Source organism: Gorilla gorilla, chromosome 1 (genome assembly GCF_029281585.2).
Source record: "Gorilla gorilla gorilla isolate KB3781 chromosome 1, NHGRI_mGorGor1-v2.1_pri, whole genome shotgun sequence".
NCBI classification, from domain to species: domain Eukaryota; kingdom Metazoa; phylum Chordata; class Mammalia; order Primates; family Hominidae; genus Gorilla; species Gorilla gorilla.
The window spans coordinates 105569822-105587459 of NC_073224.2; the positions used below are offsets into that span (position 1 = coordinate 105569822).

The 17638-nt window shown below is 47.3% G+C and overlaps 1 protein-coding gene across 5 annotated transcripts; it reads right to left on the reverse strand.

Annotated features, from left to right (window-relative positions):
* Positions 1-300: 300 nt before the first annotated feature.
* PSMD4 (proteasome 26S subunit ubiquitin receptor, non-ATPase 4) lies at positions 301-13051 on the reverse strand. Of its 5 annotated transcripts, none has more exons than XM_019022253.3 (10): positions 12921-13051; positions 5468-5608; positions 3740-3854; positions 2842-2928; positions 2527-2595; positions 2152-2367; positions 1640-1757; positions 1322-1453; positions 1174-1241; positions 301-588 (listed from the first exon to the last, which is right to left on the reverse strand). In XM_019022253.3, exons 1-10 carry the CDS (start codon positions 12944-12946, stop codon positions 418-420), a joined length of 1143 nt encoding a protein of 380 aa, XP_018877798.1. In that variant the 5' UTR covers positions 12947-13051; the 3' UTR covers positions 301-417. The 5 variants fall into 5 exon arrangements, with proteins under 5 accessions (XP_018877798.1, XP_004026674.1, XP_063567044.1 ...); XM_004026625.4 differs by having other exon boundaries at positions 1649-1757; positions 12921-13050; XM_063710974.1 differs by lacking the exon at positions 12921-13051 and adding an exon at positions 12271-12378.
* Between the last annotated feature and the right edge of the window lie 4587 nt (positions 13052-17638).

A 17638-nucleotide genomic window follows, 5' to 3' on the forward strand; every position in this document is an offset into this window, starting at 1 on the left:
ACTTGCTGAACCTTAGAAGTCCACATGAAAAAACTGAAAAGGTTGAGTACCATTCCATGCTTGGGGTTCAGCTGTGTGAGTGCAGAGTAAAAGTTATTGGCAAGAAGGTGGTTTAAATAAGGTCTTCGTTCATTAGAAATGGAAACCCGGCTCCTGGGCCTGTAATCCCAGCACGTTAGGAGGCCCGGACGGGTGGAAACAGAGACATGGAGAACTCAACAAGGAAGGCTCTGCTTCAGGCCAGCGGCTTCTCCCCTCTCTCACACTCAAAACCATCAATATTTGAAGCAAAAAAGGAAAAAAAGTTGCCAAGCTTTATTTAGGCTGTAATGGTTACAGATAACACACATCTAACCCTATATTCCGTGCTTCCCATGCAGTCCCCTAAGCAGACTCAGCTACCCTTTCCCTCCAGTCTCACTTCTTGTCTTCCTCCTTCTTGTCCTTCTTGCCGTCCTTGGTGGCCTGGGAGGCCAGGGAGCCCATAGCATTTCGAATGGCTTCATTGTTGGGATCCACACCTGGGAGGTTCTCTAGGACACTCTGAAGGAACTCGGGGTCCTGCATCACGTCGTAATCATCCTCCTCCTGCAAACAGGCAGTGTGAGCTCAAGGGAGGGTATGGAGTGGCAGGAAGTAAGCAGGTGTTAAGGACAGGAGCATGCCGCTGCCAGAGGCCCCCTGCCTTCTGACTGTGTGGGGATCTGGGCACCTCTGGTCGACGTAAGGAAAGGACAAGTCAGCAAAATCCTTTATACAGCATGAATGCAGTTATTACTAACCAAATAGAGGGGCCTGCTGAGAACTCTGTTAATTGAGCTCTGAGGAGAAAAACAGATGCCATCACATTGAGGTTTCCTGCTCTCAAGACACCCAGTTCTCCTTTTTCTTTTTCCCAGACCCTCTTTTTTCCCTCCTGGGAAGACATCCTAGAGAACTGCCCAGGCTGCTCCCACCAGCAAGAAAGGAAAATTACAGAACAAGAGGACATTTCTCCAACTCTGACCATTAGCATTGCTACCTTAGCAAGGTTTACACGTAAGAAATGCATATCCATGTGTTTCCCTCTGCTCCTCAAAGGACTTAGCTATGGTAGAAATGCTCCCAGCCCCAGAGGGATGAGGATCTAAATTCAAGGACTTTAAACCTGATGGGGGCAGGGTTGGGTCTCACCTTGGCTGGCTCGGATGTGTCCATGGCTGAGCTGGCATCAATGTCTGCTGATTCCGCCTGGCCAAACTCTGAGGAAGAGAGGTCAGTCTGTTCAGTTACACTTCCTCACCCCAACCTCTGCCTAGGCACCACCCAGGCTCTGGCTCACCTGCTCCCTGCAGGGACATCTGCATGGCATAAGCAATCTGCTCTTCCTCAGTCATACTGCTTAGGTCAGGAAGCCCAGTGCGGCCAAACTCTTGCTGGCTGATGGTCATCTTCAGCAGGGCATCGTCTGAGTCTGGGAAAAGGAAAAGAGGAGCAGGGTAGAATTGGTGCCATATCCACACAGGCCAGCCTCCAAGGCCATTCCTAGCCCAGCCCTCCCACATATTCCTACCCTGTCAGACCTCCACACTCTCCCTGCAGTGCCTACACCCAGCTTTCAATGTTTAGCATCCCGCAGTCCCAGGACTTCGGATTCCACCTCTTTCACCTTCAGTCCCAGTCGTAGCAATCCCGGCCTCAGCAGCAGAAGCTGCAGCTGCCCGCCGGGCCTCCTCCTCCTGCCGCTGCCGCTGCTCTTCCATAGATACACGAAGGGCCTGGTGAAGGGCAGGGCATAATCAGGGCTCCCCTGCCCTCACTCCTACAGGGAGCTGGGAAAGTCAGTTGGGGTGTGGGAAAGGAACATAAAGGGGCAGCTTCTGGTTTATCACACAGAGAAGAAGCTGGAGGGATAAGCAGTGGTACGGGATTAAAAAGTAAGGACTTGGGAGAAGCCTCGGTTTTCATCAGAAGTGAACAAGAAAGCATCTGACACTGGTGCCCCTAGAGATCAGACAGAATTACAGGGAAGAGGCGGCAAAAGGAGGTCTTGGAAAATGAGTGATTGGTAGTGTCTAGGACTGTCCAGCCTGATAGAAGCTCTGTGATGTGTGTGCCAGAAGAGAACAAAGAGGGACCTTTGGACTCTACCTGGGGTCAACATTTGCTCACCAAGGCCAGCTCAGGATCAGCACTGGGATCTACTCCAAATTCAAAGTCACTGGCACCAAGACCCAGCATGGCACCACCTTCACCAGCCAAAATCGGAGAACTGATGAGAGCATCAGCCAAACTGGGCCCAGGAGGCACTGTCACCAGATGAGAACCGGTTCCATCTTTGCCATTCAACGTGTTTACAAAGGCTGTCAGCTTTTCTGTGTTCACTTCCTGGGGAGGAAAGAACACATGACGCCCTTCTTCAGGCCTTGCTCCCTGTTCTTTCCCATTTCTGCACTACTCTGCCACAGTACCCACACTCCTCAGGGTTAAGGACCATTCTGTTTATGACCAAATTAAGTCAATGCCCTCCAATCAGTCCCTACTCACCTCTTCCCCAAAATTGATAATGTCAACATTTACTTTCTCCTTCTTGAGGCGTTTAGCCAGTTTCACCAGCTGGGAAGAAGGGGAGAAAAATCAAGAAATCTGTTCCATACTCGAGGGGGGAAAGGACCCGCCGCGTAAAAGCATACAGAAATCTATTGACCTCCCCAAGGTCCTCCAACAGAATCACTGAATTCTCCACATTCACCTTTCCCCAAAGTGATGAGCCTGATGCCTCTGCCAGGTTCTCCTGAGGGCTGGAAGACCTCAGTCCCAAACATGGGCTCCCCACATTCCCCAGCTGCCACTTGGACTCACATCCTTCTCATTGTCCTCCACTGGGCTTCCCACAAAGGCAATGATGCGCATCTTGTGATTCTTGCCTTGTCGGTGCTTCAGAGCCAGCTTGTAAAGGGAGAAGAAGTTCTCAGAGTTAACCAGAGGAATCACTCAGCTCTTTCCTCTGTCACTCGGTTCCCTTTTTCTTACAACTTCTTTGTACCTGAAGTACACCATCTACCATCACGTTCACACAAGATTTAACACCCCCACCTCCTCCCTTTTTGCTATGACTCTCTGTGCATAAAGAAGGGAGGTTAATTCTCTTTCTCTCTTTTTTTTTTTTTTGAGATGGAGTCTCGCTCTGTCGCCCAGTCTGGAGTGCAGTGGCGTGATCTCAGTTCACTGCAACCTCCACCTCCCGGGTTCCAGCGATTATCCTGCCTCAGCCTCCCTAGTACTGCCTAATTTTTATATTTTCAGTAGAGATGAGGTTTCACCACGTTGGCCAGATTGGTCTTGAACTCGTGACCTCAGGTGATCCGCCCGTCTTAGCCTCCCAAAGTACTGGGATTACAGGTGTGAGCCACTGCGCCCGGCCTTTTTTTTTTTTTTTTTTTTTTTTAGAGAAACAGGGTCTCACTATGTGCCCAGACTGGTCTTGAACTGCTGGCCTTCAGCAATCCTCCTCCCCTGGCCTCCCAAAGTGATGGGATTACAGGCATGAGCTACCACGCCCAGCCTTAATTCTCAATTCTAGGGATTTTTCCCTTCACGACCCTCAACTACCCTGGGATTCATCCCCCATATCCTTTCTACTCCAAGTTAGCTTTCTCTTGCTCTGGTCCTAGCTCAGGATTCCAGGGGAGAAATGAGTATGATGGAGGCAGGACATCAGAGCAGGGAGGAAAGGTCCAGGGAACCCAGTAGGACTCACATGGGCCACGCGGATGCCCGTGCAGAAGGTGATCTTGCCCTTGGGTTGGACAGTATGTAGCTTGGACAGGATACGGCCAGTGTCTGGGGTGAGTGTGGTCAGCACTTCACAGTCACTGGGATGTAGGAAAAGCATTTCAGTGAATTCAGGTCAGCACAAGTACCTCTAAACTGTGTCTAACTTTTATTTATTTATTTTTTAGACGGAGTCTCGCTCTGTCACCCAGGCTGGAGTGCGTGGCGTGATCTCGGGTCACTGCAAGCTCCGCCTCCTGGGTTCACGCCATTCTCCTGCCTCAGACTCCCAAGTAACTGGGACTACAGGCGCCCACTACCACGCCTGGCTAATTTTTTGTATTTTTTTTAGTAGAGATGGGGTTTCACTGTGTTAGCCAGGATGGTCTCGATCTCCTGACCTCGTGATCCGCCCACCTTGGCCTTCCAAAGTGCTGGGATTACAGGCGTGAGCCACCGCGCCTGGCCTGTGTCTGACTTTTCTTTAAAGACCTGGATAATAACCATTATTTCTATTCTAACTGTAATCTCTATTCTTCTTTTTTATTTTTTGAGACAGAGTCTCGCTCTGTCACCCAGGCTGGCATGCAGTGGCGAATCTCAGCTCACTGCAACCTCCGCCTCCTGGGTTCAAGTAATTCTCGTGCATCAGCCTCCTGAGTAGCTGGGATTACAGATCTACACCACCACGCCCGGCTAATTTTTGTATTTTTAGTAGAGACGGGGTTTTGCCATGTTGGTCAGGCTGGTCTCGAAATCCTGACCTCAAGTGATCCGTCTGCCTTGGCCTCCCAGAATGCAGGGATTACAGGCGTGAGCCACTGTGCTTGGCCTCTATTCTTCTCAATCAAACATCTAGTATTTAATGGAAACCAAGCACAGAAATAATTAAGTGGCTGGCTTTGTAAGAAACCTGCCCTCTACTTCCAAATGTTTTCCCCTAACTCCTTTTAAAGGCTCACAGGGCCCTGAGAATCCACCAAAATAACGATGCTAATTTGTATCTCTCCTGTCTTCTCCACCTCCAGACCCATTCTCCCAGCTAACAGTATGTACACTGGAGTGGGAGGCTACTCATTTAAGAATTATCAGTTCCTAAAACAAAACACTTTCAGGGTAAAAGGATGAGTGATATATGCCCAGGGGCTCTGATCCAAAAATTACTTTTTTCTTTTTTTTTGAAATGGAGTCTCATTCTGTCGCCCAAGCTGGTGTGCAGTGGTGTGATCTTGGCTCACTGCAACGTCCGCCTCCCGGGTTCAAGCGATTCTCCTGCCTCAGCCTCCTGAGTAGCTGGTATTACAGGTAGCCACCACCATGCCTGGCTAATGTTTGTATTTTTAGTAGAGACAGGGTTTTGTCCTGTTGCCCAGGCTGGTCTCAAACTCTTGGGATTACAGACATGAGCCACTGTGCCCAGCCCAAAATCACTTTTCACTGACTTTAAAATATATTATGAAATTTCACCCCCTATCCTAGCCCTGCCCAACAAACAATAAAAAGAAACAGAAATTTCACCCCAGGAGATTTAGCTTCCGTACTACATTAAATTCAGGTTAATACAAAAAACAAGTTGCTATTGACATTTACACTAAATAGTGCAGAAGGCAGTCTAGGAAGGTGATGGGCAAAAGCAGCTTCATGGAATCTAAAGAAGAGTAGCATGTAACAACCACCCACCTACTGAGTCCCCTCCTCCTCTGTCCCCCCATACTTAGCCAGTGTGATAAGGCCCACGTTGTTCTCAGGGTTGCTGCGGGTCTTTGAATGACAAACTATGTTGACAGCATCCTGCTGGGCCTGCAGCCTGGTGGGTAAGAAGTCTCCATTCCGCATATACTCACTGTTGTCCACACTGTCAGATTAGGGTTGAAGGACAAGAGAGAAGAAATGTAGAAGTTTTCCAAAACCTTCTCTCCAGTTCCAGAGGCCCCCTATAGCAGCAGTCTTCATAGCGTCACCTGTAGCTTTTTTTCTTTTTTAAATATACAGATGATCAAGCCTTAGCCCACATTTATTGACTCAGAATAACCAATGAGGAATTTTTTTTTTTTTTTTTTGAGATAGGGTCTTGCTCTGTCACTCAGGCTGGAGTAGAGTGGTGCACTAATGGCTCACTGCAGCTTCCACCTCCTGGGCTCAAGTGATCCTCTCACCTCAGCCTTCCAAGTAGCTGGGACTATAGGTGCGAGCCACCACGCAGCTACCTTTTAAATTTTTTTTGTAGAGACAGGGATCTAGCTATGTTGCCCAAGCTGGTCTTGAACTTCTGAGCTCAAGAGATCCTCCTGCCTCCACCTCCCCAAGTGCTGGGATAACAGGTGTGAGCCACCTGGTGCCCAGCCGAAAAAATTTTCAAATCCTTACAAAATGATTCTGATGAGCACCAAAGGTGGTGATCTACTGATGAACCACAGCACCTTCTTACAAGCTGCACTTAAGTGCTACTAAGCTTTGTCATGGATAAATACTCTAAGTCTGCCATTAAATGGCAGTAATCCAAATATAGGAAATGAAGAAGGTAACTTAAAAATATCTATAGCTGGGCGCGGTGGCTCATGTCTGTAATCCCAGCACTTTGGGAGGCCGAGGCAGGTGGATCACCTGAGGTCAGGAGTTCAAGACCAGCCTGACCAACATGGAGAAACCCTGTCTCTACTAAAAGTAGAAAATTAGCTGGGTGTGGTGGCACATGCCTGTAATCCCAGCTACTCGGGAGGCTGAGGCAGGAGAATCGCCTGAACCCAGGAGACGGAGGTTGCGGTGATCACGCCATTGTACTCCAGCCTGGGCAGTAAGAGCAAAACTTCGTCTCAAAAAAAAAAAAAAAGAAAAAGAAAAAAAAAATCTATAAAATAGGCTGGGCACAGTGACTTATGCCTCCCAAGTGCATCCCAGCACTTTGGGAGGTGGAGGCGGGTGTATCACCTGAAGTCAGGAGTTAGAGACCAGCGTTGGCTAACATTGTGAAACCCCATCTCTACTAAAAATACAATAATTAGCCAGGCATGGTGGCGCACACTTGTAGTCCTAGCTACTCAGGAGGCTGAGGCAGAAGAATTGCTTGAACCCGGGAGGCCGAGGTTGCAGTGAGTCAAGATCACGCCACTGCACTCCAGCCTGGGCGACAGAGTGAGACTCCATCAAAAAAAAAAAAAAAAAATCTATAAAATAGGGCCAGGCATGGTGGCTCACAACTGTAATCCCAGCACTTTGGGGGGCTGAGGTGGGCAGATCTCTTGAGCTCAGGAGTTTGAGACCAGCCTGGCAAACATGGTGAAACCCCGTCTCTACTAAAAAATATAAAAGTTAGCCGGGCGTGGTGGCAGGCACCTGTAATCCCAGCTACTCGGGTGGCTGAGGCAGGAGAATCACCTGAACCTGAGAGGTGGAGGCTGCATTGAGCCGAGATCGTGCCACTGCCTCAAAAAAAAGAGGTCTATAAAATAACACACACTTGGCAGCACTGAGTGCAGAAAAGTACAATGCAATCATCTCATTAAATGCTTAACAGCTTTGACAGCTGAACTGAACGGTAAAAATGAGGTTTTGTGGATCTGAAGTCTCACCTCTTAGATCCCTGCAACTTTTCATGATCTAAAAGTATCCAGCTAATGTGAAATATAATCTCGAGTTTCCCAAAGACCAAAAGAAGGCAGGTAAGTGATGCAGTTATATAAGCTCCTGTAAGGATCAATTCTTGATGACCTCTGAGGTCCCTGAGAGCTCTAATAGTTAAGGTTCTACCTGTGTTAATGGACGGAAGCAGTGCCTTAGATGAGATACCTCATTTCTTTCTTTTTTTTTTTTTTTTTGAGACGGAGTTTCGCTCTTGTTGCCCAGGCTGGAGTGCAATGGCTCGATCTCGGCTCACCGCAACCTCCGCCTCCCAGGTTCAAGCAATTCTCCTCCCTCAGCCTCCTAAGTAGCTGGGATAACAGGCATGCAACCACCATACCCGGCTAATTTTGTATTTTTAGTAGAGACGGGGTTCCTCCATGTTGGTCAGGTTGGTCTCAAACTCCCAACCTCAGGTGATCCACCCACCTCAATCTACCAAAGTGCTGGGATTACAGGCATGAGCCACCACACTTGGCCCTCATTTCTTCTTTTTAGAATTTTATCTATTTTTTAGGCTGGGCATGGTGGCTAACGTCTGTAATCCCAGCACTTTGGGAGGCCGAGAAGGGAGAATCGCTTGAGCCCAGGAGTTGGAGAACAGCCTGGGCAACACAGGAAGACCCAGTCTCTACCAAAAAAAACCATATTTTTTATTTATTTTTTATTTTATAGAGATGGAGTCTCACTTTGTTGCCCAGGCTAGTCACAAACTCCTAGACTCATGCAGTCCTCCTGCCTTGGCCTCTCAAAGTGCTGGGATTACAGGTGTGAGCCACGGCACCTAGCCAAGACATCTCATTTCTATTGGCAAGCAAAATGTGAGCCTGGGGCAATTTTTTTTCTTTAGTATGCTTTGTTTGGCAATAAACCAAAAATGGTAAAGAGAGGTAATTAAGAAGGTACTGGAAAACAAGTATTAATAGAAAAGGGAATATATAGGTTGAGTACACTTAATCAGAAACTCTTGAGATCCGAAATGCCCCAAATCAGAAAGTTTTTGAGTGCTGACATGATGTTCAAAGGAAATTATCACTGGAGCACTTCAGACTTCCAGATTAGGGATACTCCGCTGGTTAAGTATAATGTACATATTCTAAAATCTGACAAAAATCCAAAATCTGAAACACTTATGGTCCTAGCCATTTCAGATAGGGAATACTCAACCTGTCTAGGGTAGTATTCAGGCACAGGTTCAAGCGCAGGCACAGGTTCAAGCGCAGTCACAGCTCACTGTAGCTTCAACCTCCCAGGCTCAATAGATCTTCCCACTTCAGCTTCCCGGGTAGCTGGGACCACAGGCGTGCACCACCATGCCGGCTAATTTTTGTATTTTTAGTAGAGACGGGGTTTCACCATGTTGGCCAGGTTGGTCTTGAGCTCCTGACCTCTGATGATCCGCCCACCTCAACCTCTCAAAGTGCTGGGATTACAGGTGTAAGCCACCACACCTGGCCATTTCACATATTTTTTTGAGACAGGATCTTGCTCTGTCACCCAGGCTGGAGGCCAGTGGTGAAATCATAGCTCACTGTAACCTCAAACTCCTGGGCTTAACCCCTTCTCCTGCCTCAGCCTCCTAAGTAGCTGGGATTACCGCCAAAACCTTTATTTTAAAAGAGAATACAGGCTGGGTGTGATGGTTCATGCCTGTAATCCCAGCACTTAGGGAGGCCAAGGAGAGAGCCTCTCTTGAGCCCAAGAGTTCGAGACCAGCCTAATCAATATGACAAAACCCCATGTCTACAAAAAATACAAAAAATAGCTGGGCATGGTGGTATGTTCCTGTAGTCCCAGCTATTCAGGAGGCTGAGGCAGGAGGATCACTTGAGCCCCAGAGGTCGAGGCTGCAGTGAGCCAAGATCACACCACTGCACTCCAGCCTGGGTGACAGAATGAGACCCTGTCTCCCAAAAAAAAAAAAAAAACAACACTCGAAAAGGGTAATACAATGGCACATGTGCAAGGCAGTCACATCAACAGCAGGTTCCCCATGATGCACTACATGGGGCCAAGAACTATGTGCATACTGCCACAAAAAGAATAAAATACCTTGGCTGGGTGTTGTGGCTCATGCCTGTAATCTCAGCACTTTGGGAGGCTGAGGCTGGCGGATCACCTGAGGTCAAGTGTTCGACACCAGCCTGACCAATATGATGAAACCTCATCTCTACTAAAAATACAGAAAAAAATTACCCGGGCGTGGTGGCACGCACCTGTAATCCCAGCTACTCGGGAGGCTGAGACAGGAGAATCGTTTGAACCCAGGAGGTGGAGGTTGCAGTGAGACGAGATGGCGCCACTGCACTCCAGCCTGGGCAACAAAAGCGAGACTCCGTCTCAAAAAAACAAACAAATAAACAAACAAACCTAGGAATACAACTAACCAGGGAGATGAAAGACCTCTACAATGAGAATTACAAAATACTGCTCAAATAAATCAAAGAAGATATAAACAAGTGGAAAAACATCTCATGCTCATGAATAGGAAGAATCAATATCATTAAAATGGCCATACTGCCGAGCATGGTGGCTCACACCTGTAATTCCAGCACTTTGGGAGGCTGAGGTGGGCAGATCACTTGAGGCCAGGAGTTCAAGACCAGCCTGGCCACATGGCCAAACCCCATCTTTACTAAAAATACAAAAAAAAAAAAAAAAGGCAGGTATGGTGGCGGGTGCCTGGAATCCCAGCTACTCAGAAGGCTGAGGCACAATAATCACTTGAACCTGAGAGGCGGAGGTTGCAATGAGCCGAGATCACACCACTGCACTCCAGCCTGGGAGACAGAGCAAGACTCTGTCTCATAAATTAATTAATTAATTAATTAAAATTGGCCATTCTTCCCAAAGCAATTTACAGATTCAATGCTACTCCTATCAAACTACCAAAGACATTCTTCAAAGAACTAGAAAAAACTATTTGAAAATTCATACGGAACCAACAAAGAGCCAGAAAAGCCAAGGCAATCCTAAGCTAAAAGAACAAAGCTGGAGGCAACTTTACCCAACTTCAAACTATTACTTAGGGCTACAATAACCAAAACCGCATGGCACTGGTACAAAAACAGGCACAGAGACCAATGGGACAGAATAGAGAGTCTAGAAATAAAGCCGCACACCTATGACCATCTACTCTTTGACAAAGCTGACAAAACAAGCAGTGAGGAAAAAGAGTCCCTATTCAATAACTGGGGATACTGGCTAGCCATATGCAGAAGATTGAAGCTGGACTCCTTTCTTATACCATACACAAAAATTAACTGAAGATGGATTAAAGACAATGTAAAACCCAAAACTATAAAAATCCTGGAAGACGGGCCGGGCACAGTGGCTCACGCCTATAATGCCAGCACTTTGGGAGGCTGAGGCGGGCGGATCACCTGAGGTTGGGAGTTCGAGACCAGCCTGACCAACATGGAGAAACCCGGTCTCTACTAAAAACACAAAATTAGCTAGGCGTGGTGGCCCATGCCTGTAATCCCAGCTACTAAAGAGGCTGAGGCAGGAGAATCTCTTGAACACGTGAGGCGGAGGTTGCGGTGAGCCGAAGGTTGCGGTGAGCTGAGATTGTGCCATTGCACCCCAGCCTGGGCAATAAGAGCGAAAAAAAAAAAAGTGGGCAAAGGAGCCGGGCACAGTGGCTCAACGCCTGTAATCCCTGCACTTTGGGAGGCTGAGGCGGGTGGATCACCTGAGCTCAGGAGTTTGAGACTAGCCTGGCCAACATGATGAAACCCCGTCTCTACCAAAAATACAAAAAAGCTGGGCGTGGTGGCGGGCACCTGTAATCCCAATTACTCAGGAGGCTGAGGCAGGAGAATCACTTGAACCAGGGAGGCGGAGGTTGCAGTGAGCTGAGATGGCGCCACTGTACTCCAACCTGGGCAACAAGAGCAAAACTCCTTCTCAAAGAGAAAAAAAAAAAAAAGTGGGCAAAGGACATGAACAGACATCAGACACTTTATTTTTATTTATTTATTTATTTACTTTTTATTTTTATTTTTTTTTTGGAGAGGGAGTCTCACTCTGTCGCCCAGGCTAGAGTGCAGTGGCGCCATCTCGGCTCACTGCAACCTCCACTTCCCGGGTTCAAACGATTCTCCCACCTCAGCCTCTGGAGTAGCTGGGACTACAGGCGTCCACCACCACGCCTGGCTAATTTTTGTATTTTTAGTAGAGATGGGGTTTCACCATGTTGGCCAGGCTGGTCAGTAACTCCTGACCTCAGGTGATACACCCACTTCAGCCTTCCAAAGTGCTGGGATTACAGGCCTGAGCCACCGCCCCAGCCAGATACTTTTCAAAACACGATATACATACAGCCAACAAGCCTATTAAAAAAACCTCAATATCACTGATCATTAGAGAAATGCAAATAAATCAAAACCACAATGAGATACCACCTAACACCAGTCAGAATGGCTATTACTAAAAAATCAAAAAATAACAGATGCTGGCAAGGTTGCAAGAAAAGAGAACACTGTTATACCGTTGGTGCAAGTGTAAATTAGTTCAATCATTGGGAATCACTTGAACCAGGCAGGCGGAGGCTGCAGTGAGCCAGACTGGGCCACTGCACTCCAGTCCGGGAGACAGAGCAAGACCGTCTCAAAAAAAAAATTATTCATCGTTTATCTGAAATTCAAATTTCACTGGGCATCCTGTATGTTATCTGGCAACGCTATGCTCCCCCGAGAAAATAAAAAGAAGAAATCTCATAGGTGCCTGTTTCACCCAATTGGTGATTTGTGTTCGTCAACTATTCTGTATTACATTCAGTGATTACACTTAGAAGGAACTCTTGAAACCCTGCAAAAATTTATGTCCTCCTCTTCTAATGTGACTCGTAATAGGTACTCAGCCCAAGCCTGAAACTGACGAAGAGAGCTACCTCACCGGATAAAGCCTTTGTGTCAGACAGCCGTGGGTTTAAATCTTGACTCCACCACTTAACCAGCTGTATGATTTTGGACAAATCACTTAAAATCGTTGAGACTCGGTATCCTGAACCGTAAAAGGAGAGATAATTTACCTTAAGGTGTGGTTGTGAGGTATAAGTGAGATAAACAAAATGACTAATACATAAAAAGCAATCTGTAAATGGTAACTTTGAAGATGATACAGGGAAAGGTAATGAAGTTAGAGACGAGGGAATGGGGAGAGGAAGGGATTAATAATCTATTTTCCTAATAGACGTTATTTTGCAAAGAAAGGAGGGCAGAAAACTATTACGATGAGTCCGAAAAGCAGAACTGTAGCTAAAGACAGACCCGGGCTGCTCTAGAGAAGACGGCGCTAGAACAGAGAAAGGAAGCAGGAATGACCAGTCAATGACCGTCCCCCTGGGGGTAACAGGGGTAACCCGGGACTATCCGCCACTCCAGGGCCCCGGGATGACTCAGGGAGTCCAGCGGGCTCCTTACCTCCGGGGCCAGGGCCGCCTCTCGCCCATGAGCCCCCGGCCCCCACCCCAGGCCCTCCCTGCCTTGGCGCTACACGCGCCCAGAACCCAGCTCTGCCCCTCCTGCCCCGAAGTAGCTCCTCACCACACCATAGTGCTTTCCAACACCATCTTGCCACCTTCCTCCCTCCCGACCGGGTCTCCGGGACGGCCTAACAACAACTCCTCCAATTGGCCCGTCGCTCTTCACCAATCACAGACCTCGGCTTGGCCAGCTGCTTCCGCCTCCGTCCCCCACGTTGCGTTCTGGGAGTTGTAGGTGCCGCCAAACAAATTTGTAGGCGTCTTGAGGGTAGTTGGAGGGAATCGCGGTAACACAAAAAACAGGATCTAGCCTCCACTTTCCCTGCCATTGCAGTTCTCAGTTGGGGTTTCCCGCTGGCCGGATCTCTGGGGAGCTATGGAGGAACCTTTGAAAGTGCTGTGTCGATTCCGGCTTCGTCATTTTAAAAAAGTGTCGGGATCGGCCGAGCGCGGTGGCTCACGCCTGTTATCCCAGCACTTTGGGAGGCCAAGGCGGGCGGATCACGAGGTCAGGAGTTCGAGACCAGCCTGGCCAGCATGGTGAAACCCTGTCTCTACTAAAAATACAAAAAATTAGCCGGGCATGGTGGCACACGCCTGTAATCCCCGCTACTCGGGAGGCTGAGGCAGGAGAATTACTTGAACCCGGGAGGCAGAGATTACAGTGAGCCGAGATCGCGCCACTGCACTCCAGCCTGCGGGACAGAGTGAGACTCCGTCTCAAAAAAAGAAAAAAAAAAAAGTGTCGGGATCGCTAATGACTTTCTACAGCCCTCAGTTCCCTGTAGAATTTTAATTCAACAAGCCCTTATACCCTTCAATTGAATTTATTTGTATATTTATCTCCTACCCCGTTTAACTAAGGGTGGGCAACGTGCCTTTTTTTTTTTTTTTTTTTTTTTTTTGAGACGGAGGAGTCTCGCTCTGTCACCCAGGCTAGAGTGCAGTGGCTCGATCTCGGCTCACTGCAACCTCCGCCTCCTGCGTTCCAGGGATTCTCCTGCCTCAGCCTCCCAGGTAGCTGGGACTACAGGGGCATTCCACCATGCCCGGCTAATTTTGTATTTTTAGTAGAGACGAGGTTTCACCATGTTGGCCAGGCTGGTCTCGATCTCCTGACCTCAGATGATCCACCCACCTCAGCTTCCCAAACTGCTGGGATTACAGGCGTGAGCCACCACACCTGGCCGGCAATGTGTCTTAATCTTTACAATTCCCTAAGCCCAGTACAGAGCCCGGAAAAGATTTGACAACTCAATTATATTAACTAATCTGCCAAAGAACAAACCACTAAACCGTTTTGGTTAATCAAAAATTACATTCAAGGCCTGATGCAATGGCTTAGGTTTTATAATCCCAGCGTTTTGTGAGGCCCAGGCAGGAGGATCAACTCAGGCTAGGAGTCTGAGACCAGCCTGGACAACACAGCCAGACTCCGTCTCTACAAAGTTTTATTGTTTGAGACAGGGTGTCGCTCTGTTGCCCAGATTGGAGTGCAGTGGCCTGATCTCGGCTCACTGCAATCTCCACCTCCCGGGTTCAAGCGATCCTCCTGCCTCAGCCTCCTGAGTAGCTGGGGCTATAGGTGCATGCCACCAAGCCCAGCTAATTTGTTTTTAATTTTTTGATGTGGGAGGATGGCTTGAGCGCATGAGTTCGAGACCAGCGTAGGCAACATAGCCAGACCCCATCTCTGAAAAAAAAAAAAAAAGTCTCAAAGTGTTGGGATTACAGGCGTGAGCCATCACATCAGCTGGATATTTGATATTAAGCAATTTTTTTTAGGCATGATAATAGTGTTAAAGTTATCACCATTATAAAAGTAGTCTTTATTAAGGGTTATATGTTGTATTCATAGATAAAAAAAGTATATGAAGTTTGGGATTTAACTTAATCCTTTGGAAGAAACAAATAGTTTTGTTTTTTGAGACAGGGTCTCAAAGTAAAACAAAAGAGACAAGGTCTCACTGGGCTGGAGTGCAGCAGTGGTGCAATCATACATAGCTCACTGCAACCTCTAACTCCTGGCCTCCCATCTCAGCCTCCGAAAACTGGGATTACAGGCTTGAGCCACTGCACCCGGCCACACTGGTCTTATTTATGTTGATAATTATTGAGGCTGGGTTATGTGTACATAGTGGTTCACCATACTACTCTACTTTTGGTTTGGAAATTTCGATAATGAAAAAAAAAAAAGGCCAGCTGGGCACGGTGGCTCACGCCTGTAATCCCAGCACTTTGAGAGGCCGAGGTGGGCAGATCACTTGAGGTCGGGAGTCCGAGACCAGCCTGGATACCCCCGTCGCTACAAAAAAATACAAAAATTAGCTGATTGTGATGGTGCGAGCCTGTAGTCCCAGCTACTTGAGAGACTGAGGTAGGAAAGTCGCCTGAGCCTAGAAAGTCAAGGCTACAGTGAGCTGAGATTGCTCTGGGTAACAGAGCAAGACTAAAAAAGAAAACCAAGGCTGGGAAATCTCAGCACTTTGGGAGGCCGAGGCGGACGGATCATAAGTTCAGGAGATCGAGAACATCTTGGCCAACATGGTGAAATCCCATCCTACTAAAAATACAAAAATTAGCCGGGCATTGTGGTGGGTGCCTATAGTCCCAGCTACTCTGGAGGCTGAGGCAGGAGAATCACTTGAATCCGGGAGGAAAAGGTTGCAGTGAGCCGAGATCGTGCTATTGTACTCCAACCTGCGCGACAAGAGTGAAACTCTGTCTCAAAAAAAGAAAAAAAGAAAAACAAAACTAATAAAGAATGAGTGAGACTTCATCTCTGAATACATCTCAGAATAGCTGAGATTGACATGCTTAAGAGTAAAATATCAGACCAGATGACGATTTCCAAGTTTATTATCCTATGATTTTAATTTCTCTTTTAGTTAGAAGTTTTACACTAATAGACCCTACTTGTATCTGAATATAAATTAGAGCATATAGCTAGAGAATAAGCACTAGTCGCTGCTCACCGCTAGAGGGACCCTCTGATCATAAGAGGATTATCTACACCACCCATTCAGTAGTTTTGAGTACACTCTGAGTGACAAGGTCAGGGATGCAGAACATTTATGCCTAAAACATGTTAACCTCCAATTCCTATTAGGGAAAAAAGTTTTCTCCTTATCCAGACAAAAGGAGGACTGGCCGGGGCTGTGGGAAAATCAAATTCAAAACTTTGAGAATCTGGGCTGAATGCGGTGGCTCACGCCTGTAATCCCAGCACTTTGGGAGGCCGAGGTGAGCGGATCACTTGAGGCTAGGAGTTTGAGACCAGCCTGGCCAACATGGTGAAATCTGTCTCAAAAAAAAAAAAAAAAAAGAAAGAAAGAAAGAAAGAAAAAGAAAAGAAAAATGAAAAGAAACTTTGAGAATCCCCCATTCCTCTTCCAATCCAAGTACTTGCTTTTTTTCTTTCTTTTTTTTTTTGAGATGGAGTGTCACTCTGTTGCCAGGGTGGAGTGCAATGAATGGTGCAATCTCAGCTCACTGCAACCTCTGCCTCCTGGGTTCAAGCGATTCTTCTGTCTCAGCCTCCTGAGTAGCTGGGATTACAGGCGCCTGCCACCATGCCCGGTTTTTTTTTTTTTTTTTTTTTTTTTTGAGAAGGAGTTTCACTCTTGCTGCCCAGGCTGGAGTGCAAGGGCTCGATCTTGGCTCACCGCAACCTCTGCCTCTCAGGGTCAAGCGATTGTCTTGCCTCAGCATCCCAAGTAGCTGGGATTACAGGCATGCGCCCACCACGCCCAGCTAATTTTTTGTATTTTTAGTAAAGACGGGTTTTCTCCATGTTGGTCATGCTGGTTCTCCCTGTTGGTCGAACTCCCAACCTCAGATGATCTGCTCGCCTCGTCATCCCAAAGTGCCGGGATTACGAGCGTGAGCCACCGCGCCTGGCCTAATTTTTGTATTTTTAGTAGAGATGGTGTTTCGCATTGTTGGCCAAGCTGCTCTTGAACTCCTGGCCTCAAGTGATCCACCCGTCTTGGCCTCCCAAAGTGCTGGGATTACAGGTGTGAGCCACTGGACTCGGCCAATCCTCCGTTAATTCTGAAGGAACTTTGTTAGTCTCTCAATTATTTTGTATCACATCCTATTGGGGCAAAAAATATTTCAGGGTTCCCAATATTGCCTCTAACTATACCTATTCCAATATTCTCATCATGATCTCTTCCTTGTTCTCAAAAACAGACCATTCTCATGCATCTAGGTCCTTGTGCTGAAGTGAAACATTCTCTTAACACTTCTTTCGCACGTAACTGCTAATTTTTCCCCCTTTTATGTTCTGTGCCACCTTCAGAGAGCTTAAGTAGCTGTCTCACATATAACATATTGTTTTTGTGTATTTGTGTTCCTCCTGGAAACTAGAAACTTTTGAAGGACAATTATTTCTTTGATCTCCATCTACTCCATGCATTGCTCATTAGCTGCTCTATAAATATTTGCAGAGTGCCCTTAACAAGATAGGGAATAGTGGTATGAAAAGCAGCTGTTTGCTTAACTGCTTCTCTCCAAAGGTTCCCTATCTTCATGCCTCAGAATGAGCCTCACCGCTCCTACTTTTTGTTTTTTTTTTTTTGAGACAGTCTCACTCTGTCGCCTAGGCTGGAGTGCACTGGCACAATCTTCGCTCACTGCAACCTCTGCTTCCCAGGTTCAAGCTATTCTCCAGCCTTGACCTCCAAAGTAGCTGGGACTACAGGCGCATGCCACCATCCCCTGCTAATTTTCATTTTCAATAAACGGGGTTTTGCCATGTTGGCTGGGCTGGTCTCG

Bases quoted from the DNA above. Each gene is read 5' to 3' on its own strand.
- PSMD4 (XM_019022253.3), bottom strand. From the start codon at position 12,946: ATGGTGTTGGAAAGCACTATGGTGTG. The intron at 2,929-3,739 runs GTGAGTCCTACT...TCCCTTTACAAG, and splicing joins CGGGCATCCGCGTGGCCCAT to CTGGCTCTGAAGCACCGACA. The intron at 589-1,173 runs GTGAGACCCAAC...GCCTGTTTGCAG, and splicing joins ACACATCCGAGCCAGCCAAG to GAGGAGGATGATTACGACGT.